The sequence below is a fragment of the Cygnus olor genome, chromosome Z (assembly GCF_009769625.2).
Source record: "Cygnus olor isolate bCygOlo1 chromosome Z, bCygOlo1.pri.v2, whole genome shotgun sequence".
Taxonomy (NCBI): Eukaryota; Metazoa; Chordata; class Aves; order Anseriformes; family Anatidae; genus Cygnus; species Cygnus olor.
The window spans coordinates 33904514-33928473 of NC_049198.1; the positions used below are offsets into that span (position 1 = coordinate 33904514).

General features: G+C 37.4%; 1 protein-coding gene across 9 annotated transcripts in view; it reads right to left on the minus strand.

The window, feature by feature from the left end:
- ZDHHC21 (zinc finger DHHC-type palmitoyltransferase 21) overlaps positions 1-22772 on the minus strand; it is a 44979-nt gene extending 22207 nt beyond the window's left edge. The window contains exons 1-7 of one of the 9 annotated variants that reach the window (XM_040541017.1): positions 22620-22772; positions 20848-20897; positions 19584-19702; positions 15682-15876; positions 12086-12184; positions 9277-9388; positions 7497-7635 (exon numbers count right to left, since the gene is read on the minus strand). In XM_040541017.1, coding sequence (XP_040396951.1) covers positions 7497-7635; positions 9277-9388; positions 12086-12184; positions 15682-15835 — 504 coding nt within the window. In that variant the 5' untranslated portion in view covers positions 15836-15876; positions 19584-19702; positions 20848-20897; positions 22620-22772. Of the gene's footprint in view, positions 1-7496; positions 7636-9276; positions 9389-12085; positions 12185-15681; positions 15890-19582; positions 19703-20847; positions 20898-21086; positions 21103-22107; positions 22532-22619 lie in introns of those variants that run through there. The other 8 variants (XM_040541021.1, XM_040541020.1, XM_040541018.1 and 5 more) reach the window with 8 other exon arrangements.
- Positions 22773-23960: the final 1188 nt, after the last annotated feature.

A 23960-nucleotide genomic window follows, 5' to 3' on the forward strand; every position in this document is an offset into this window, starting at 1 on the left:
TACCACTATCTATCTTTCCTTCCTCCCTAAAAGAAAAATGCATCTACAGCAGAATAAGGGGGGTTGCTGAAAATCTAAAGAGAAGAGGTGACACCGTCAATGTTTTTTTTTCCCCAGCCATTACATTTCCCTACCGGAATCAAAGTCTCTGAGGCAACAATGACCTGGAAGTCAATACTGAGCCCTCACCTAGCAATCTGTACAGACAAGACAGTATTTTCCTACGGAAACCCAGAGCCTTTTTGTAATCAGACCTTAAAAACAGAGCTACTTTCACAATTCTACCTTGAAACAGAATTCCATGAAAGTAGGTAAGAGAACATTTAAAATAAATTAATTTAAACCACAGCAACAATAATAATTATATATTTAGGATGATGATGCTTTATATAAAAGTTCACCCCAATTTATTTTCATTGTTCTTTCTCAGGAATGACAAAAGCATTATCCGCTGCTAAGAAAACCAGTCAAAACTATCCTACATCAGCCCTCAAGACTACTCAATAATTAATTAATACCTCTTTCAATGTATTTTCGAGACGTCATCTTGTTCAAACACCATTTAAGACTCACCCATGTCAGTGTACTGCAAGTACTGAGACATCCTGCCCCCCTGACTCCAAAAATCACACTATTTCTGCTCAGAGAAAGAACTACACAGACTGAGCAACCAAGTATAATCATATAGAAACTCTCTCTCAGCAGAATAGAATTTTGTCCTACAGCAGCTTTCTTCCACACCAGGCCAGGCTGACATCAGTGACAAGGCCACTGATGTAACACACACAGGTTTAGCAATAGAAGCAGCACTTCTGGTGGCCCCCTTCTCTCTTTTTTGCCTACACCACAGTCTAACTGCTCTGTCTAATTTCCAATGAAATAGGCTGTTGCCGTTGTTTTTCAACTTCCCCCTCCCTCTAGCCATGCAGTTTGTCGCCTGTTACATCAGGTTTTTTAGCCACTACTTCTACTCATGCAGAAAAACTGAAAGGATCCTTAGCTTCTTATAAAAGCACATGCATAGAAATGCCTACAATAGAAACTATGCACAGAATACTAAAGTGTAGGATTACACTGAGGGCTGTATTACAAACCATGGGATCTAGCATCTGTATATTAATAATAAAACTGAAACATTCCTCAGAAAACACGAACTCGAGTAGAGAGCAAAACAAGAATGTACATACAGTGTACATTCATTTGGAAGCAGCAGCAGTCATGGATGATCCCTATGACAAATGCTAATATTGACTGCAAAGACTGTTACTTTGCATTTATGCTACCATACCACAGAGAGGTCAAAAACAATGAGTGTCAGCTCAAGATCACGACAAATGATATGATCATTGTTTAAATTCAACCAAATTCAACTTTCTTTTCATGCTGCTTTAAAAAAAAAAAAAAAGGCATGAAAACATTTCTGATGTCCCTGCCATTTATAGTGTTGGGTTATTTTCAAGGGTTTACGGTATTCTTTGAATCCAGGAGTATGGTATCTGCTCCAGAAGAGAAAGTGAAAACAACAAAAAACCCTCATAACTTTCCATTTACAAAGTGAGATTCATTCATTCAATCTTGCTTCTTTACTGAAATATGATATACATATAATAATTTCTAACAAATAGAGTAAGATATTTCATCTTTCTCTTAGAAAAGGGATACACAAGAAACCTCTTGTAATCCATGACAACCTGTTTATCTATTCTCTGGTACAAACACCTGGGATGTCTGTCTCAGTCTGGTTATAAAGTCAGTCAACTTGGCTACCATAATAACAGCGCAGGATACAGAACAAAGCCAGGCTGTCAGGTTTAAAAAAGCAAAAAAACATGCAGATAATACATTTTGCAGTAACAAAAAGGAAGAAGAGGTAAAAGGGCGAAAATTCACTCGCATTAAAATTAAAATAATGAATGAATAGATCTTCATTCTGATAAACTTTTTTGTAAATATCTTTATTATGAATACAGTGGATATTTATGCAATGCACTTTTTGATTCAGGCCTAATTTGGGTTTATTAAATTAATAACTTTTCCAAAGTCTGATCCACAACTGATTTGGTTTAAAATGAAAATGTGAACAGCACGGCATAAAAATATCAACATTTTTTTTGTTGTTGTTGTTAAGTGTTATGCTCTCAGTCATTCCTATCTTTTTCTACAGACCAGGTATTTACTTTCTAAACTTCAATCAAGATTCATACACTATCTTTGTAATTATACAGGAGGTTAGGTTGTTATTTTGTTTTGTTTTTGCAGAACATTGGTTAGGCAAGTTTGTTTTTAATAAACAACAACAAAACCCCCTCATATCCTGTAGCTCATTTCATAACCTTAAGACAAAATGTTTCCTGTAGAGTCTCTTTACAAGAAGAAAGTTGTTTGGAATGCATTGGAATGATTCATATTTCCAGATTTCAATTAATATTAATAAATAAATATTCAAATAAATTTTTAATTTTTTTTTTGTAAATACTATTCTTACAAGGTTAAATGAATACTTCACAACACCTTTCATTTGGAACTGGGAAAGCCAAATCCCATATTAAGCAGGTGGATACTGCCACAATAGCTCCTCCATAATGTTTCTGTCCCCCTATAAATCTGGGAAGACTTTAAAATTAGTTCAGTAACAGTATTTTCAAAATATACAATACATAACTGCAGAACCAGAAACAAAATAAAACTAAACCAGAGCGAAGAGTTACATGTCTTTATATTTCATTGGTTTTTACTATAACAATTATTCCAGCCACATTTTATGAACACAAATGGAATATAACAGCAAAACTTCATTTGCTGAAAAGATTATAGGCCCTGTATTAATCAGGTAAGTTATAATGCCAAAGCATTTCTTTTTGCTTCGAATTGACCAGCTAGGTCTAGAATCTGTGTCAGCACAGCCATGTAGACAGCAACTATTTAGTCATGAGAAGACTACTGTGTCTTATTTCACTATTTGCAAGATTGAATACTTCCTAAAGAATATAGACTTCCATATCTTCATGCTTTTAATGAAGATGCAAAATCATGAACATTCCAGACTGCACTTCTGAAAAAACAAAGCTAAAGAGAACTAATGTGCTGTCTTATCTCACATAAACGATTTATTTTCTTCTGTTCTAGTAGTAATTGTACTCCTCCTGCTGGACAAACAGAAGCAATAACCACAACCCATCTTTCTGACAGTACATCAATTAAAAGAGCCAAGAACAGTATATAAGACCTAAAGATGAAATATTTTCTCTGTTGAAATGGTTTCCTGCATTAGCTTTAAAGCTAACAACTTTACCTTACATATTTATTTATTTATTTTTACGTAAGCTTTAAAATTAAAAATGCAACTTTTCATTTGCGATGAAATGCTAACAAGCATACAGTGATATTTTTGTAATGAATTAATCAGTACTGCAATAAAATGATTACTTCACAACAGCATTAAAAGCAGTTTTAATTCTATAGCTTCTGTATTGTGTACTATTTTATATTAAAAGAATAAAAATTGACACACAGCCAAAAAAATCACAAGTGCTTTTAATGAGCAGGAAGTAAGCTAATTCCAGATGGCTGTGTAGAAAAAAAAATATCATTTTTTGAATCTGTGCTAAACACTAGCCCCTGTCAATTCAGAAAATACCCGCTTTTCTTTAAAGCCAAAATTTCTCCAATGAACAGCACTTCTGTGAAAGGTAGAACGTACCTTTCTATAGTCTCTGGAATTCTATGGTACTTCAAGCTTAATTAGTATTTGAAGATTGAAAGAACCTTGCAGGATGCTTGCCTAAAAGCCTAACCAATAGAAACCAAATTGTCTCACTGTTCATTTGATATCAAAAGAGACACTTTTGACAAATGATTCTGTGCCCTAAGCTGTATGAGAAGAAATTCTTAGCTAAACTTGAAAAAAAAAAAAATCAGCCTAGTGGGGCTCTGATGTCATCTTCCAGGCAGAAGTATTAACTGGACCCCAAATTATTTTTAATTTTTTAAACTTCAGTATGTGCCCCCAAGTCCTGCAGCTTAAAAACTGAGAAAGCCGAACACTATTAACAAAGGTCTGAAAAGATCAGACCTGCTTTGTCCACTAAGCTTTCTATATGTTTGTATGTCATATACTGTAACACAGATCCAGTTTTCCAAAAGCCAGTGTCATTTGAAGTGTCCATAAATGCAAATTGATCAATACAAAACCAACACAACTAAAACAAAACAGAAGTACTTTTTTTTTTCCATGAATCTGTGTAAATTTAGGTAGACGAATGTTGGAACCAGATCCATTATTCAGGTACCTCCAGTAACCTCAGTTAAAACAATTAACCCGAAGCACTCACTTTCCTAATCTCTACTTACCCTAAAGGGTAGAATTAAAAAATAACAGTAGGCCTGTCTCCTAAAGACTTGAAATTAAACCCATTTTAAGCTATCAAGAACAAACTTTAATACATATTCATTTGCAAAACTATTTATTGTTAGCATAAAGAGTTTGCAAACTGACTGATGTATGATTTCTCATTTCCTTTCCTACATACACTACAGTCTCCAAGCAAAAAAATTGGTTCCCTTACATTGTACTTTTAAACAACAATGCTAACAGACACAACTTGTGTTCACTATCTAAAGACGGTGTAATTACTTAAAGCAAGTTATACCATTCACAGGACTCAATAAAAATGAAATATTCTACCATGAAATCACCCTATTAGAGAAGCACTGCCTATGCCATACAAAAACCTTATCTTTGGAAAATGACACACTTCCTATAAGCATTGGAATGCCCTATCCAGTATTCACAAAGTCATTAAGTGTTCTTTGCACTTGAAACTTGCAATCTCTGTACATGGGAAGACAGCAGACAGTTTATGATGATCCTATCCAGAACTGTACTAGGGTAACAAATTTACTAGTTAACAAATAGCTAGTATACAAACTGCAAAGTATTTTGCAAAGCTACTGAAACTAAAAGCAAAGGTATTTACACTTAGTCACCTCTCAAAAATGTTAAGATTCCAAAAACCCAATGCATATTGACACGAAATTCTACACAGATGACAGATTTGAATCAGTAATCTAGAAAGATTGCAATTTCACATCCCTGTCAAGTTCCCTTCAGCTAAAATAAATCAAATTGGCTTCCTCAAATCTCTCAATGCATGTATAACAACATAAACACAAAAAGCCCATTTCCAGACAACAAACTGGAAATGAAGTGAGAAATTCTTCTTCATTTTAACACACAAAAGTATACTGTTTTTGTCTGTGGTAGAATTAATTTTCTTCATGACAGCTCATGTAGTGCTATGTTTTGGATTTGTGACCAAAACAGTGTTGATAACCGATATTTTATCTGTTGCTGAACAGTGCTTGCTTACACAGAGTCAAGGCCTTTTCTGTGCCTCACGCTGCTCTGCCAGCAAGTAGGCTGGACGTTCACAAGAAGATGGAAGGGGAGACAGCCAAAACAGCTTGCATCAACTGACCAAAGGGATAATACATACCATATTGTGTTGTGTTTAGCAATAAAAGCTGAGGAAAATATGGAAGAGGAAGGGATGTTTGGAGCAATGACATTCGTCCTCCCAAGTTACCTTTACATGTGCTGGAGCCCCGTTCTCCTGGAAAAGACTAAACATCTGTCTGCCGATAGGAAGTAGTGAATGAATTCTTCATTTTGCTTTGCTTGCCCATGCAGCTTTTGCTTTACCTTTTAAACTGTCTTAATTTCAGTCCATGAGTTTTTACACTTTTACCTTCTGATTCTCTTCCCCTTTGCACCGGGCAGAAGTGAGCAAGCAGCGGTGCAGAGCTTAGCTGCCTACTGAATTAACCCACAACAAGAAGTTTGCCTCAGTTGATTGGGAAATGTCTGTATCTATGGAAAGATGATCCAAGAAGCCAGCAAATTCTTCTGTTTCCCGTGTTTCTAGAGTCCTTTAAACCGTATAAATGGAAATTTCACATAGATGAAAAAATTAAAATAGGAAATTCCATCAGAATGAAGATGTTCTCTTTCCAGAGAATTACAAAAAAAATCTATTTTGGTAAATTCATTGCAATACAAAGTTGATATCTATGAATTTCAGATTAACACTTTTTTCAGTTCTAAATGATCCAAGAAGTACATTCTTCGTACATTTTTCAGCTCTACTTCAATACACCATATTCACATATGCTTCTTTGGGAACATCACATCTACTGCAGACTGATAAGGGAGCAAATAGGAGGCTTGGATGGCTATGTCCCATTCCCTTACAGAAGTAGAAAATTTCAGGACTTTTAGCACTCTTATTTTATGTCATTTGGGATACAAAATAAGATAAGAAACTTAAGTTGTTCAACAATATGGAATACAGTACCTGCCTTACTCGTATCCTGGAACTAGTCTCCAGCACACTTGAAAATGGGTGTGATGTCACCAGCAGAAAGAGTGCTGGGGTGTCACCTCAACAGGGGATGATAAAAAAAAAAAAAAAAAGCAATACTCTAGTACTTTAAAAAAATCTCAATAACAATTAGTGTACATTACAAATTTCTGGAATGGTTGTGGTCTTTTCACACCTGGAAAGTTAGTTATCTAATTTTGAATGTTTTAAAATTGTATTTTACATTTTCCTATTTAGTGTGATTGTATTTGCACAATCTGGGACAAATATAAAGTTCATTTCAGATTTCAGGAAGAAGTTTTTATGTTTCTTTATGAGCAAGATCTCCTAACTTTTTTCTTCCCCCAGAACAAAGAGTATCGGCTTTGCTATTCTAGTACTTTCAATGACTCAGCAACTTCCAAGGCAACTTCTTGAATATTCTGAATCTTACAGAATACAGGTAACAGACATAAATAAACAGCAGATACAGAGACTTTACAACTTCAATTCCACAACTGAGGAACATGAAGAACACTTTTTTACCCTATTCCAATGCATAAATTCACCTCTTTTGCATTTTGCTGAAGACGAGACCTTGAAATACCATACTGGCATACAGTCCAAACAAAATAAACTGAACTTAATTATTCCTTGACCCACATGACCTTTTCAAAAGAACACAAAATATTGCTTTAAAATCAATGTACATTTTTATCCTTCCAGAACAGTCTTATGTTCTCATCTTTTTCTGGCAATTTTATCATTTTCAAGTAGGGACTTAGGACAGAAAAAACACACTCTGCATAAATTTACTTTGGAGAAAGACAAAAGAAAATTTAATATAACTAAAGCAGTTAGCTTGCTTCTTCCCACTATTCACTGATCACTTCTAAATGAATTTAGCTGGTTTTGTACTCCTTTCCCTAATGTATTTTTAACACTTAAAAATCATACTCCATTTTAGAATATTTTGTTACTTATCATAAATCAGTTTCTTCACTTAACATACATGTGCATGAACTCTCTTTCCTCTTGGCAAGTCGGCAAGCAGAAATTTTTAGTAACTAGATACCACTGTAAATTATATTGCAGTACTAGCTATTAATTCATTTCACATAGAAAACAGATTCTTACCCAGTTATCTTTTTTCAGAGGCAAAAAGTAGTAGTAATGGCAGAAATCAAGTATCAGCGTATATGAACTAAGAATTTGAGTGTAGAAGCACAGCTGTAAAAACAGCCAATGATTGTCTTCACCAACACAATTATTAATCCTGCAAAAAAACAAAGTAAATATAAAGACTGAAATATAAAGGTTGCTAACAGCGTAGTTATGATATAAACAGAGGAGAGAACAACCATTTCTATGTAAGAGAATGTATGACTATTTACAGGCCAAGTACTGACTAACCACTCCCTTCTTAATCAAAGCGGTGGTCTCTGTGTTGGAGATGGCAGTTACTGTAAAGAAGGGTACCCCTACACAATCGCTTAAAGCCTAGGTTGTATTACTGAAAATACTGCTTAGAACAGGAGACATATTTCTCCTTACCTTCCTAGAGCAGAGATATGTCTACATGATAATACTCAAGTTAAAACTTGACTCTTAAAAGTCTGCAAAATCTCACATTAATATCATCAGTCATTAATATCATCATAATATACTCAATAATGACATTTCCAGTCATTACGTTTCATTCATTGTGAGCTACATAGCCCAAGAACTGGAAATGTAAATGAATAGTTTGAAATAAATGTGATCACAGGGTACTCCAATGATAAATAAACATGACTTAGGAAGAAATGCAAGACACTGGAGACAGAAAACAAGCGTCTCTATTCAGAAAGCCTTTCTGCAGTACTTTCAACATAAAGGAGTAAAGTAATCACAAGGAATCTTGAAAAACTAACTTGAAAATCCAAAACGTAGGTCTAGTCTGCTTCACAGAAGTTACACTGATGCATGAAATTTGTTCAGAGGTACAATTTCATGCTAGTGTGGTAGCTCTAGCACAAGCACTGGCACAGACATCAGTACCACACTAAGTGATAATGACAAAAGCGTTATACTGGCACTATTTTCTGAATTGGCAATAGACAAAAAAGGTAGCTTGAAAAATGGCTAAATCAACAAAGGAGGATCCTGACCTTAATCCTATCCTCTGCAGTTCATCATTGCTGCCTTGCTGGAAATTATACCACAGAACCACTGAGAGAAATGTTAATTTTAATTTTATGCAATAAACAATCAGAGTTAAACAGAGAATCATAGCCAGATTAGTTGTTTTGACTGAAACTAGTTAAGGAACACTACAAGAAGAAATCTCACTTTCACACAGAAGTGAAGTCATGACAAATGGGCTTTGGTATACAGCAATAACATTTTCTACCCAGCACAGCCATTCACCAAACTAAAAACCAAAAATTGTCTAAAAATAACAAATTATTCTCATTATTACAGACCATATCCCCTCATTTGTTGAAATTGTAATCTTTTATTTCAATCCAAGAAATATAAATAGTTTTATTTCCTACAGAAAATATTTTTTCCAGCACCAAAAACTAAATTGCAACAAATAAATTCATATGCAATGTATGAATTAATTATATTAATATCAGTTTTAAGGACTAAAAATTGCAATTCTTCAAACAAAATATGTGAACTTTACAAAACTATATGGTACATAACAATTAGTTAATGATTACATGCTACACTGCAACAGTTCTTTTTGTCAGTTTTACTTGTAGACATAAGAAAGTCTCAAAGCTATTCTTACCTTGCTCTAAATGCATAAATAAAAAAGCATTATTGGGAAAGAAAGATAACAAATAAACAATAGTCAAGACCGTGAACTTTGAAATGATATACTAAACCAAGGGTAGATTGCTAGAATAAATAAATGCCCTAGTCTTACCATGGACAATGGTGATCCATCCTCCTCACACAATGTCCACAACGACTGCAATGGTGTGAACGCTTTGGTCTCATCATATTGCATTTGTTACATAATTCCCAAAATTCTCGTTCTGTGGCAAAATGTAAAGATAGCTTAGAAAGACTTAAACTCAGTACAGCATGCTTATGTCAAACATGTATCTGAGTGATTCAAAGAGAAACATTTTTTACTATGACATGAGTAAGATGAGCAGCATATAAGAAACATTTTTTCCCCCACACTATCACTTTAATTAAGTGAAATGTTACTGTAGCAATTTTACAGTTCTGTGCCAATTACCTTCTCCAAAATCTTTCTCCTCCTATATATTTCTTATGAGTAATTGTTATAGCACAAAAGCTGTCACACAAACAAGGAAGAGCATTACTCTATTTTCTTACACATCTATTCTGAAAAAAAAAACAAAAAACCCACCTGCTAAAAAGAAACATCACACACTCTCCCTACCATTCCAAAATCTTGAAGAAAGACTAGTACTTATATTTGTCAAATATAGCCAACTAAAATAAAATACACAACAAAGGCTTCTGAAGCACCTTCCACCCCAAAGCATTTTAAGACATACATCTCAATATGAAATTTTATACAAAAGACAACTGAAAAACAGATAAAAGATAGGATTTTATTTAAAAATACACACTAGTTTTGAATGCCCAATGTGAGATTCTTAAAGCTCACTTGACTAGCTGAAACTAACAGGAGCTACTATTTCTTAGCTTAATTGTTATTTATCTCAAAGTGGGTCACTGAAATTAGAGGAAGCCTTTGAAAAAAGGAATTCTAGTGATATACTCAGAAAGTTCACATTCGTATAAGAAGCAAATGACACCAACACTGTAATAATTGGGCTGCAAGACTGAGTTGTAAATATTATGACTGGCTGTTTCTACCTAACTAGAACCTTTTTTGATGGAGAGCAATTTCTTAAATCCCAGGAAAAAAAAAATAAGCTTAGTTTTTACAGTAGAGCATTCTGAAATTTTCTATGATAATACATTCTCACAACATAAAGAAAATAAATTTAGCATTTTCTGAGCCACCTGCTGGCAGCTCTAATCTTGTCTCTCTTGCTGACAAATAACATTTGGACACTGGAAGTACAGAAGCCCAATATCTGAGATCATTAAACTAGTAATAATGCCATATGGAAATTGTTTTACAATCTGTTTCCATAAATCCAGTGTCACAAAGGTGTCACTCCCTAATAGGGTAGCTAACAGCAGAGTTCAGAAACACCTCAACCTCATTTTTGAATGCAATTTATACCATACAAAAATACATCTTGTTGTCAATCCACAGAATACCAGGGAACCGAATTGTTACTTTAGAAAGGACAAACTCCTGATATGCATTAAATATGATTTGACACACATCAAATCATAACAACATTATCACAGTCAAGCCTAGGTGTCCCATCTTCAGAAGTACCTACAAAGTATCATTTCTGTATGTGAATGAAACATGAGGATAAAAGGATGGAGGGCATTCAAACATGTCCTAAAAGATAAATAAACATTTCTGCACAAAGAGAAGTTGTTTGTACTGGTCCTGGTATTTTGCTGGGAAATGGATAAATATATTCAGTCATAAATGTAAATGTCTGTAACTGTATTAAGCACCTTCATTCTCCACTTCAGACTGCAGATTCCACGTTGCTATTCCTGCAACAAGAGGTCTGACTCTTGTCTGACTCCAGTCTGAGCCATCTTTCCTTTTACTTGATCAAAGGCTTAGTTAACAGAACATAACCTTTATTCCAAAGAAGATTCCTACTATCCTTCCTACTATCTCCTGTGTAGTTTGTGTGCATCATAACATTAGTTCTGGGACTAAACAGATCATGTTTCCAAAAAGATCACCACAGATTTTCACTACCATGAGGAAGGGAAGTGTTACTCCTAGCATGCATCAGGTTGCAAGACAAGATTGAAATATTCAGCCATCACTGTATTTGATACACTTTCTACCTTCAAAAAGTATTTTCTGTTCATGTGGCAAAGCTCATGTTGCTTAACAGTCCTACTCCATTATAAACTGCATTATACGTTATGCGTTATACATGCATTATGCGTTATACAAGCACCTTAACAGCATCAAATGCTTCATTAAAATACTGGTTTTCTCCATGGTAGGTTTATGAAGGTTTCAAATTCCCTCCCATTTCTGGTGCATCAGACATCATACAGCAATTGTGGAATACATTCACAAGTACATAAGGAATTTTCACATTTTAAGTCACTAGTGGATATCAATGTAATGTAACCAGTGTGACAGTCCATACAAACATAATTCACTGCAACAAAATGTGTAAAAAAAAAAAAAAAAAGTAAAATCCAGCATACTTGTACCTTCTACAACCTTCAGCATCTCATAAATTCACTTAGAGAAAAAAGCAGTAAAAATGACTGAGCATCTCAAAAAAAATCATACTAAATATTATAATTAGAAGTATATGCAGTAAGTTTGAAAGCACAGAATGCAAAATTCTCCCCATCAAAAGATTTCCTATCATTAAGTTCCTGCATAACTAAACATCTGAAGGAGTACAAATTTTTAAAAAGAAGTTTTGAGTCTACACAGCAGAAAGTGCTAGAAATTTAAAGGTTAGAAAAGTGATTTATACTGAATTTCATTTCAGAAACAATATAGTCTTCAACAGAGACTGCTTACGGTTTCAATTAAATCTTACAAAATCAAATTGATTTCCAATTATTCTGAGGACATTAAAGTAAGTTTTATTCAGCTATATAGAAACAACTTAATGTACCTGTAATTGGAATCTTTGGGTTTTCAGGTAGCTTTCCTGGATCAGCTACAGAGGCTCTTACTAATGAAGCTATACAAAACAATGAACACAAGTAATAACCTGAAAAAACAAGTGATCATTTGTTACTCTTTTTTGGGGAGAAAATCAGGAGGGTTAACACATCAGACTTAAATTACTTCGAGCATATTAAAATTTCAAAAGAGCAGGTAAATGTGAAAAAATAAAATATTTTTTTCTCATTACAGTCAACAGTATTTTACATATTCTAACAACTATTTGTACTTATTATGCATAAATATTCAATATCCTCTATGCAAAAATACATTAAAACAATAGTAATCACTTAAGTGTATAAAACCCCCCAAAAAAATTAAAAACCAGTTCAGTACCTTTGTGTAGGCAACCCATGACAGTCTTTAATTATATAAAGATAATTGCTTTTCCACTATCCAGAGGGCAAAATGAACCACAGAATCATAGAATGGTCTGGGTTGGAAAGGATCTTCAAGATCATCTAATTTCAGCACCCCCCACACACACAGACACGACAGGCAGGGACACCTTCCACTAGACCAGGTTGCTCATTTAAAAAATAGGTGTGATTTATTTAGCTTTTAAATGAAAAAAAAAATAATCAAAAGACATTATGGTCACGGTCACAGTCATCCAGAGAGGTTCCAGATGACTGGAGGCTTGCTAATGTGACACCCATCTATAAGAAGGGTCGTAAGGAGGACCTGGGGAACTACAGGCCTCTCAGCCTGACCTCGGTGCCAGGAAAGGTGACGGATCAGGTCATCTTGAATGCAGTCTCGCAGTGTATGCGGGACCACTGGGGGATCAGGCCCAGTCAGCATGGGTTCATGAAAGGCAAGTTGAAAGGCAAGTCCTGCCTGAGCAACCTCATCTCCTTCTATCACCAGGTGACCCGCCTGGTGGACGAGGGAAAGGCCACTGACGTAGTCTACCTAGATAGACTTCAGCAAGGCCTTTGACACGGTCTCCCACAGTATTCTCCTGGAGAAGCTGGCACCCCATGGCTTGGACAGGGACACTCTTTGCTGGGTAAAAAACTGGCTGGACGGCCAGGCCCAGAGAATGGTGGTGAATGGAGTGAAATCCAGCTGGTGACCGGTCACCAGTGGTGTTCCCAGGGGTCGGTGCTGGGGCCCATCCTCTTTAATATCTTTATTGATGACTTGGATGAGGGAATTGAGTGCTCCCTCTGGAAGCTTGCAGACAACACCAAGCTGGGGGGAAGTGTCGATCTGCTGGAGGGTAGGAAGGCTCTGCAGAGGGACCTGGACAGGTTGGGTCGACGGGCGGAGGCCAATGGCATGAGGTTCAACATGGCTAAGTGCCAGGACCTGCACTTTGGCCACAACAGCCCCATGCAGCACTACAGGCTTGGGGCAGAATGGCTGGGAAGCTGTGCACAGGAAAGGCTGGACATGGTGCTTAGGGACACGGTTTAGTGGGTGATATTGGTAGTAGGGTGATGGTTGGACCAGGTGATCTTGAAGGTCTTTTCCAACCTTTATGACTCTATGATTATACCGGTATGTACAAGGTTCATCAAATTATATATCCATTCAGTGAATCTCCATCAATTGGGTTTACAAATATACCAAGTCTCAAAATTTAGGGACAGCTGTAAACACTCAACTTTTTAACAAGTCAGCAGCATAACACTTCACAGATGCATTAAGATCATGAATTTGCTCTGTGCTGTTCATCAGTGCTTCACAGAACCAGTGTGAAACCCAAAAGGAAATTGTATCCTGTCAGACTTACTTGACCAGTGGGTTTTATAAACACAAGAGCTGCAATTTTGCACCATCTGTGTACAACCCCAGGTAGCCCACTACTTGACTTTTCACTGGCTAGCCACAGATACCCAGGAAAAGAAATTAAAGAGTTGGCAAGTATAAAGGAATTCTTTGTCTTGCTTTCCAGCTATTAGGAAACAGCACATTTCCTCAGCTTCCTTCATAAACCCCAACAGATTTGCCATTATTATGGTGGACCTATCCTCTAATCCATCCTCCATGAATGCTGGACATACAAGAATAGCAAGACTTGGGGATCAAAAGTTTTATTTCAAGCATTGATGCGAGAAACAGCATGCACTTACAAGTCTCTGCCCATTTGAAAAAAATAAAAATAAAAAAAACCTTTCCACAATTGTAAAGACAGCTCAGCCTCATCCTGGCAAAGATTCAAAGCTTACTGAACTTTCCATCCCCAATTTCCTATGTTTTGATTGTAAGAAGCACTTAATGCCTTATTAAAAGAAAAAACAAATTGTACCATGCAGTAGCACTACCACCCTTTCTATTAAAGAAACAGTTACATTCAAACGTTAGAATGATTAGTTCAAAATTATACCAAGCTTTGCTGTAGCTTTCTGATCTACCAAAATCTTCATCTTGCTTTTACAAGATATTGCAAAAAAACATAAAGCCATTTTAAAAGTTAAATTCTGAGGTAAATACAGCACATTTTCACGCTTGTTTTAACATGTGATTTTGTTCCACCCAACAAAATAAAATATCCCCACCTATGAAACATTACAAATAAAGCAATGACACAGGTACACAGTCATTAGGACGTTTACCAGGACAGAACTGGTCACACACCAAAAAAAGTAAGTAAGAACACACAACACCAAACCAACGAAAACAAATCACCATCTGAACAGATCTTACTACTATTCAACATGTTAACATTTAGGAAGCTATATGTTAATTATACTGCAGGGACAATCCAAGTCTTGAAACACGTATCTTAATTTTCTCAGCTTTGGTCTCCAGTAGAAAAGTGCTAGTTATTCAGAGGTGTGTAAGGTAACTGCTTTACACTACATAAAAAAAGTAGATACTCCAACACTGAATTAGGAATTACTCAGTCTTCTCATTCAGTTACAGATATATTTTTGGTGCTATATAGTCTGCAATATTAAGTACTCCCTAAAATTGAAAAGGGAAAGAAAAGGTAGTGGTTAACACTGTTTTGATAGCAGCAGCAGGATGACACTTTGAACTTATTTATGTCAAGAAGTTCCTCCACTGCCTTATCAGATACATGCCAGCCATTCTATACCTCAAAGCCTCCATGTGAGAGGACATTCCCAATGGTCTGTTTTCACCAAAAAGCTAGCTCCTGTTATAATAGAAGCTTTTTCCTCAACAGATCCTATTAGCATAATTCATATTAGCTGACTTATCAAGGGGTATGTGACAAAGCTAACAAAACGCAGTTATTCAACCAACAGAACTACCACCCTAACTTCTGACAAACACTAAGGGGTATGAGTCTTAACTTATATCAACTTCTCATAATTACACTAGTAGTTAATCTAGTAAAAAGGTTCTAGCTACAGGACTTCAAAGCTGTGTTAATGCTTCTCCCCACTTTCCAAGCAAATGAGTTTTACCGTAACACCTTTGAAAGGAGCGTCTCAACTTCTGATAGCACAGAAGTATAAAATGTGTCCCTGTGCTTTTATCCTTCGTATTCTGCCCTGTTAACTGTTGTCCAAAAATACTATTTTCACTAGTAGAAAAAAGGACTAAGTTACTTTAAAAAGGACTTACACAGAATTGCCACAGCTGAAATATGTCCCTCTTCATAGTGAGGAAAAAGGATGACTTTTGGAATGAAGATTGTATTGTACAGCCAAACAAAGATAATCAGGCCCATGCAGCACCAACCCTGAGGGTCAACCACAAAGTGAATTCGAAGTCCCATTGAACACAAACATGTAACAATCTGTCACACTCAAGAAGATCCTAGAGAGATAATAAAAAACAAAAACAGAAGTACATGAAACTAGCATTTTTCAACCTACAGGGGTCCATATACATTCAAATGGGGAAAAAAAAAGTCAGTTTATGATTTAAGGAATTAAATCAAAATGTAAAAATTTTTCATATATACTGTTCAAGTAGAGGGAAGAGAATTACCTTATGATTTCATTAACTAGCTATATTTCATTAAAAAGCAACATTTATCATCAAGATGCAAGTAAAAAGAACACTGGAAAAAACAACAAGTAATAGAAAAAGCAAGCAACTAAGGTCAGACAGCTGGCAGTGCCAAATGTGATTAACATTTACAGAAGTCTCCCATCAAAATAAAAAGGCTGCGAAGAAATACATGGAATAATTTATCTTATACAAGGATTTGTCCCACCCACCTATTGTATTCTCCCAGCTACATATTAATACAATTTTTTTTAAAGCTTGTATGCTAAAATTTTCAGAGGCTCGCCTACGATTTTGTTGTTTTTCACTGCTAAATATTCTCCTTTGTGCCATTTAGAGCAAACCAACATATAAAGGAAGCACAATACCCTAACATTTTTCACATAGATTTTTAAGAGGTATAACAAAATGTTATGTTTTCTCACTATTAATCAAACTTAAAATATCGAGGTTTACATTCTGACAGTTTAATGTGCTGGGTTTTTCGTTTGGTTGGTTAGTTGTTTTTTTATTAATTTTAGACTCACGAAAACCCATGAATATTAACTTCAGAGCACAATGGTTTGGTGTTTTTTTGCTCTTTCCCAGCACTACATGTTGTAAGCGCTACTCACCAGGACCTTGAAGGAAAGGATTACTACCATTACATTTTTGTCAGGCTGCCTTCATGTTAAGTATCTTAATGTTACAACAAACCCTGGCTACACGCTATCCAAGAGGCTCTCCTTTGAACAGCATTTTCCCCTACCTCTGGGCTTCAGGGAACCTGCTCATTTCAGATAGATTTCCTCTCATTCCTTTATTTTTGCTACATTGGAATTTCTCCTCCTTTATCAGTCAAATGTTACCTGTTTCCAGGGGGTTTGTTTCATTCTCTCTGTCATTCACAACTTCTCTGCTTAATACTACCTACCCACAAGTTTCATTAATACCTTGTTTTAGTCTTTTTCTAGGTAACTAACTAAACACAGACCCAAATAAGCTGATGTTTTCACACTTTTATTCACTGTTTATGCACCTGTTGATTGCTGTCTTCTAGTGCAAGTGTTCCTTTTCAAGTATAGCAGTGCATCTGCCACTTTTACCCTAAAATTTGCTAACATTTGTTATAAACCTGTATTATATGCTGAATACATCTTACTGTATCCTTAAAACCATTTTTAAATATATGAAAAAAACTGAAGACTTTTAGTCCTATACTTATTTTTATTTTATTTTACTGTATGTAACATGCATGCATAATATTCTGTCATATACACAGTATTAGTAGTAGCACATATGCACAGTCTCTAGACATATAAATAACGTAGAATTTATTATACTCCTGAATCTGATAGTTCTTAATATGACTCTTTTGTGAGTTAGCTTTGGAAACCAGCAGGTTTAGAACTAAATAACATTTTACATCACTCTAAGTGTGTGCTGGAGGATCTGTCTCATCAAGCAGCGAAGCTGTGGGAGGAGGTGAGCAGACTACACAACATCAGCAAAGCTGAAAAGGAGATGGACCAGATCTCTTTCAAGACACTGCAGCTACAACAAGCCTTAACCCCCAGCTGTATGTGCACTGAGAAGGGACACAGGCAGCACCTGTGCTTGTCAGGCTGGGATGGAGATACCCAAGATGGAGAAGGCTGGGCGCTTGTGAGCTCCGGCACCAGGTGGATGGTTCCCCAGGGACCTGGCGGCAAACAAGAACAGGGAGTTCTGTCCAAATGAGCCTGTGGGTTGGCTCAGCCAAAGAACCATGGCAGAGCAAGCAGGATGGGTCAAAGGAGAGTAAGTGGTGAGAAACTCCCTGCTGCAGGGGCTGAGGTGCCTCTGCTGACCCAACCTGTCACCTGACAAGGTCTGCTGCTTGCCAAGGGCTTGGGTCCAGGATACCACAAAAAAGCTGTTACTGAGACCAGTAGCTGGCCTTCAAACTATCACACCCAGCTGCTCTTCTTCTACATGGGCACCAAAGGTACAGCCAGGGGAGACCAGGAGTACAGCTGGCATGACAACATGGCTCGGGTGATGACAGCCAAGGTCTGGTGGCTAGGTGGTATCTCCTTCATCCTGCAGGTGATGGAGAAGGCATAGAGGAATAGATGAATCCCAAAGACCAACACATTGTTCTGCATACAGTTCTAGCACTGTGATCTCACTCAGATCATGGAATGTAGGGGTAGCCTTGGTACAATATCCATGAGATGGTGGCATTGATGACTTTAAAGGAGGGAATATGGCAAACAGCAAAATCACAATCCCAGACTTCAAAACAGACTTTGGCCTTCGTCAGGACCTTACACCCCTTGGGAGACCATCCTGTAGAGAAGAGGAGTCCAGGTTCAAGAATCAACTCAAGGTTCTAGAATGGTCCATCCCAGTGTGCAGGAGCCCAATCATAGGTGGCTGGAGGCTTCCACAGATGAACAAGGAGTACCTGACAAAACTCAGATATAAAAATGAAGCACATATGAAGGGGCAGCAGGAACAGGTGTCCCATGAAGGATACAGAAACACTATTTGGGCATACAGGGCTGGGATTAGGAAGGCCAACTGCAGTTGAATTTGGCGCTGAATATGGTGAGGAATGTGAAAGTCAACAAGAGGACTTCTGCAAGTATACCAGCAGCATAAGGAAGGCCAGGGTAAATGTGGGCTTGCTGCTGAATGGGGCAGGGTGCCTGCTGAAAGGTCACAGAAAAAGTCCAAGTGCCTTTTTCACCTCAGTCTTTATGGGTAAGACCTGCTTTCCAGAATCCCAGGCCCCTAAGAGCAGTGGGAAAGTACAAATCCAGAGAGACTTACCCTTAGTGAGGGAAGATCACATTAAGAAACCTTTGAACAAACTGGATGTACACAACTTCACAGGACCTGATGGGATGCAACTACAAGTACTGAGGGAGGTAGCCCCATGTCATTGTAAGACCATGCTCAATTACCTGTGAAAGGCTGAGCTGATGCGAGAGGTTCCTGAGGACTCAAACATGCAAGTGACATTCCTATTTTTAAATGCAAGGAGAAGGATCCAGGAAACCACAGGCTTTTTAGCCTCACCCTGATCCCTTGGAAGGCGGACCTAATAGTCCTGGAAACCGTTTCTAAACACACAAAGGACAAGAAGGTGATTGGTAGTAGTCAGCATGGATTTACAAAGGGGAAATCATGCAGGCAGAAAGACAGAGGCCAATAAAACCACAGGCAGCTTGAAACATTGCTGACTGCTACAGAATCCATTCAGTTTCCATCTTACCAGAACAGTAGATATTCCAGAACTTCACAGCATATCCTCAGAAGAGGAAATAACATCTCAGGGAACAAAATAGAGAGATAAAACAACAGAATAGTTGCTTCTGAGTGGCCTACTAAGTATAACGTGAGAGATACTCTAGAGAAAACAATAGGAATGCCTATAATGGAAATTTGTCCCAGATTCTTACTGCTCAATGACTTAATTGTTGCATGCATGACATTATTTAATTTTGTAATAAATAAATAAAAACAAGCCAATGACAAAACCATACCTTCAATGACAGCAAGTTTTACGAACTTGGAACTATGCAAAAGAAGGACCCATTCTCAGTAAAAGGAGAGAGAGAGCTTTCACCATCTAACTCTGGACCCCTTCTCTTCTCTATCTTTTCTGAAATAAACAGAGAAAAGAGAGTGATACTCAAATGACCCTCATCACTGTTTTGAAAGGTAGAATATAATGGATTACCTTCTATGCTGTTTTTCATACCTCTCGTCATTGAACAGAGCTTCCTTTCAAGCTACTTACACAGATATGCAGATCCTTTCCCTCTCATGTCTAAATTGATATGCTGATTCTAAGTAGCTTTCTTCTAATTTCAGTTCTAGGCTATTTCCCAATCTTAACACAGATTTTAAGACAGGAGAATTCAGATATATTTCTACAGAAAACTTCACTACTGTCAGTATATCTCAGTTACATTAAATTGTCATACACTTGCTTCCTGCTTGCCTATTATAATGACAAATTAAGTTTCCTATTTTTCTTCATACTTCTGTCAGCAATATTGCAGAAATGATGTTAATATAATGACTTCCTCTAGCAAAGCGAGCTTTTTCCCCTCTTCCCCTGTGTTGACATACCATATATACATTAATCTGTATGGGGGAAAATATTAAACAAACACGTGTGTATTCCAGTCACTAGGCAGAAAATGTGAGATATGAATTCAGTTCAGAGACAAGGTAAATTTGTAGTCTTCACTCCTAAAACATACTTTAAAAAAAAAAATCTATATTCACTCTTTCACTTAAAAATTATATCCAAATGAAGGAAGACTGATCACAAACAATTGTGTCAGTTCTTTAGGATGCACCATTTCTGATAAGAATAATTAGAGTACATAGAGGAAAAAAGGTTTATGAGCTGGTTTGCAAAAATTCAGTTGAAAAGAAACAAGTGATTTTTATCTAGAAACCCAGTATTCATGCCTAAAACTTTTCCAATAAAATAATTTAGGATAAAACACAGCACTTACACTGGAGGCTTTGTGTTCTTCTTCCTTTTTACCAGAATTTATAACGGTCTATTCTAAATAAACATCTCAAACGCAAAGCATTTGAAAGGAAACAGTATCTGTGGCTGTGAAAAGGTTCAGAATTATCAAAAGATGACTGATTCCTTCCTACACAGTCAAAAATTGCTTTTGCTTTTCCAAATACTTTTACTAAATAATGCCCTGAGAGCATTTTTTCCTAACTCTCTTCCTTCTTCCCAGTTCAGTTAACAGTATCATAAATTCAGTATTTGCTCACCATAATGACCTTCAGTATGACTTCTGCTGTGATGTCCACTCAGTAATAGACTACAAAATGAATCAGGAAGGCAGAAAGTCACTCCCCAAAAAAGAGAAAGCTTTGCACAAACCAGAAATGTTAACATGAAGTAGAGATTACTCTAACAGGTTCACCTGAATGCAAACTCCCCCCCAAAAGTATTCAATTTTGCACCAAGACTGTCCCAACACCTATTTAGAAAAGTTTCATAAATAAACCTGAAACAAGTACTGCTCAATTTCTCATCTCAAGAAGCATGACACCCAGCTCTGGTGACAACCTGCTTCTTGCAGTTTTATGGCTGTTGCATTGATGCACCAAGATCCTGTACATTCTGCCTCATTTCAGCTGAACAAGTAGCCCTGGACTTCTACTTCTGTATGAAAAGTAAGACTTGTGAAAACTCACTTCCAGAACTTTTCCACAAATGCTTAAACAAATGCTCACACAGGTCAGTATCTCTTAGTATTGTTCACTGCAGAATGAGATTTAAAGACCCCATACTAACCGAGCAATACAATGCTTTATAAAATACCCTTTCAGAGTAAGAAAACATTGCTTTCTAAAGAGTGTATTCTATGCAATTTACATAAGAAAAGGAACAGAGAGTAGAAACTTCCTACAATATCTGTGATAGCTAAAGCAAGGATGTGCCAATCAACAGGCTCCCCCCAACTTGTGGATCCACCTGCGGTTTTACATCTGCAACTTTTCCAAAAATCTTCTGTAGTTTACAAGAATTACGTTCTAAAATAACTATTACAAAACTGAAAATACACTTCACCAGAAAAAGCCATGGACATGAACCAAATGACTAAATTACTTTTCAACTACATATTTAAGAAGTCAGTTTTGTGAAGAGTTGCATCAGACAAGATTTGTTTCTGCAGCTCTTCAGCTTAACAAAACTAGTATCTGAATTAAAAGCAGCAAAAAGCATTTAAAAAAAAAGGCTGCTTTAACAAAAGCAGCAGCATATTTTTGCCATGACAAAACCCCACGTACCCAGTGTTGCGCATTCATGCAATAAATGGCTGTTAAGAGAGGCCTTTGCACCATACAGTTACTAGGTGGCTGTTGATAGGTTGGTTAAGGTAGGCATGACATTCCCAGCTAGTTCTTTACTACTGATAAAACCTTGCAAGGTGTTTCTGTAAACATCTATTGCATTCATTAAGTGAATGCCAAGCACCACATGGGGTTGGGCTGTCAATATATACACACTACACCCTTACTTACCACAAACACAAGGAAATTATCTTCACCTACTGCTGACCAAACAGCCTCTTATGGACGGATTATATATAATTTCTTAGATAATACGTATTACTTAGCACATCACTGGTCAGGTCCTGTGTCTGAAGACCTACAATCTCATTCTACAAATGAGTGCGGATGGAAACTGAAAGTGTGTAACCAGAAGAGATGTGAGGGCACTGCACCTTCGCCTGCTGGCTAACAAAACCCAAGCACCTCTTCCATTACCACCTCAAGGGCAAGAGGCACCCTCATCGTTTCGCAAAAAAACCCACTTTAACCCCCGTACAACCGCCGCCCGGGGCCGGTAGCACGGGGCGCACCCTACATAAAGCCGCCTACAGCCCAGCCTCGCCCGCCTCGGTCGCCCCTCATCCCCCCGACGGGCCACCGGGACCCCTCAGCGGCCACCCGCCGGTCCGTAACGGTCTGTAACGGCCGCGGCACCCCCCGCTCCACCCCCCCTCCGTCGCCGGTCGCGAGGCGGAACCAACCGTCGAGCGACGCCGCGCGGGGAAGGGGGGGGCGAGGGAGGGGCCGCGCTCACGCGCCCCCCGCACTCCCGCTCTCCATGGCAACCGCGGGGGGCCGCCGCCGCGAGCCGGGAGCGCCACCTTCCGCTTCCGCCGCCAGCGCCGCCGCGCATGCGCGCCTACGGGGTAGGTGCGTGAAGAGGCTGCTGTTTATGTTTTTGTTTTTGTTTTTCCTAAAACTTGATAACGGGGCTGAAATAAAGCCGGCCATAGGAACAGGCCACACTGAAAATTGACTGATTCATTCGGCTGTTAAATAAAACATTGATAACAACAATTTCTGCAAAGGTTATTGTGACAAGACCAGCTTCGGTGTCTATTCCATCACAAATTTCGCTTATATGTAAAAGACATAATAAATTCCATTACAAATTTCAGTGAGGAATTTATGTGTAAAAGACATAATAAATGGTTTATGGAAACATTCCAGTGTTTTGAAGGATAAATGTAGACGGGAAAAAACATGGAGAGGAAAGGAAAACAACTTGGGAAATAAAATGGAAAGATTAACAGAGGAAAAGTTGAACAGTTGGAAGTTTTCTGTAGAATGAAAAATAAGTCAATAATATTATATTATATTCCAGTCGAGTACCAGTTACTTGCAGATCTGTCATGGCACACTGATAATGGCCAGTCACTGGATCTGTAGTCTGGTCAGGCAACTCGTATTTTTTCTACCTATGCATTTGCAGAGTAAATGGGTAGTGAAACAGTAGCCTGCTCAAGCTCAGCCACCAGCACAATTCCCATTTGTTAATACTTCTTTTGGGGTAGCACAGTGCAGGTAGAAAAGCAGGCAATCATGTGCTTGACTTCCCTGTTTAACTTGCAAAGGCCCCAAATACAGAAATTACCCAACACTGTTACCACAATAGCAAATCTAGATTCATTTTATTTCAGATGCTGTGATAGATAATGATGAGTCTTTATAGCCAAGTCCATTCTGAAGAAAAAAAAATACCTAGGGGAAATATTAACTGCATAATATGGACTTTACGTAAAGTCCAACATGGACATATTACACAAAGATTATTAAAAGTCTGTGAAATAAGAAAAATACCCGTATTCTTTGGTGGAGAATATTGCACAATAGTGTAGAATTCCTCTTGGAGTTTCTGATGTCTGTGTTGTGTTGTTGTCGCTGTTTATAAATTACCACAGGAGCCACCAGCTGTCATCATAAAAATTTTATTGGCACTCTGTAAATATTAAATCAGCATGCTAAAATCAAGCCATGTGCAGGAACAGCTGATGCTCTGTTACAGAGAGCACATGCAAGAGAGAGGTATGCACTATGACTCC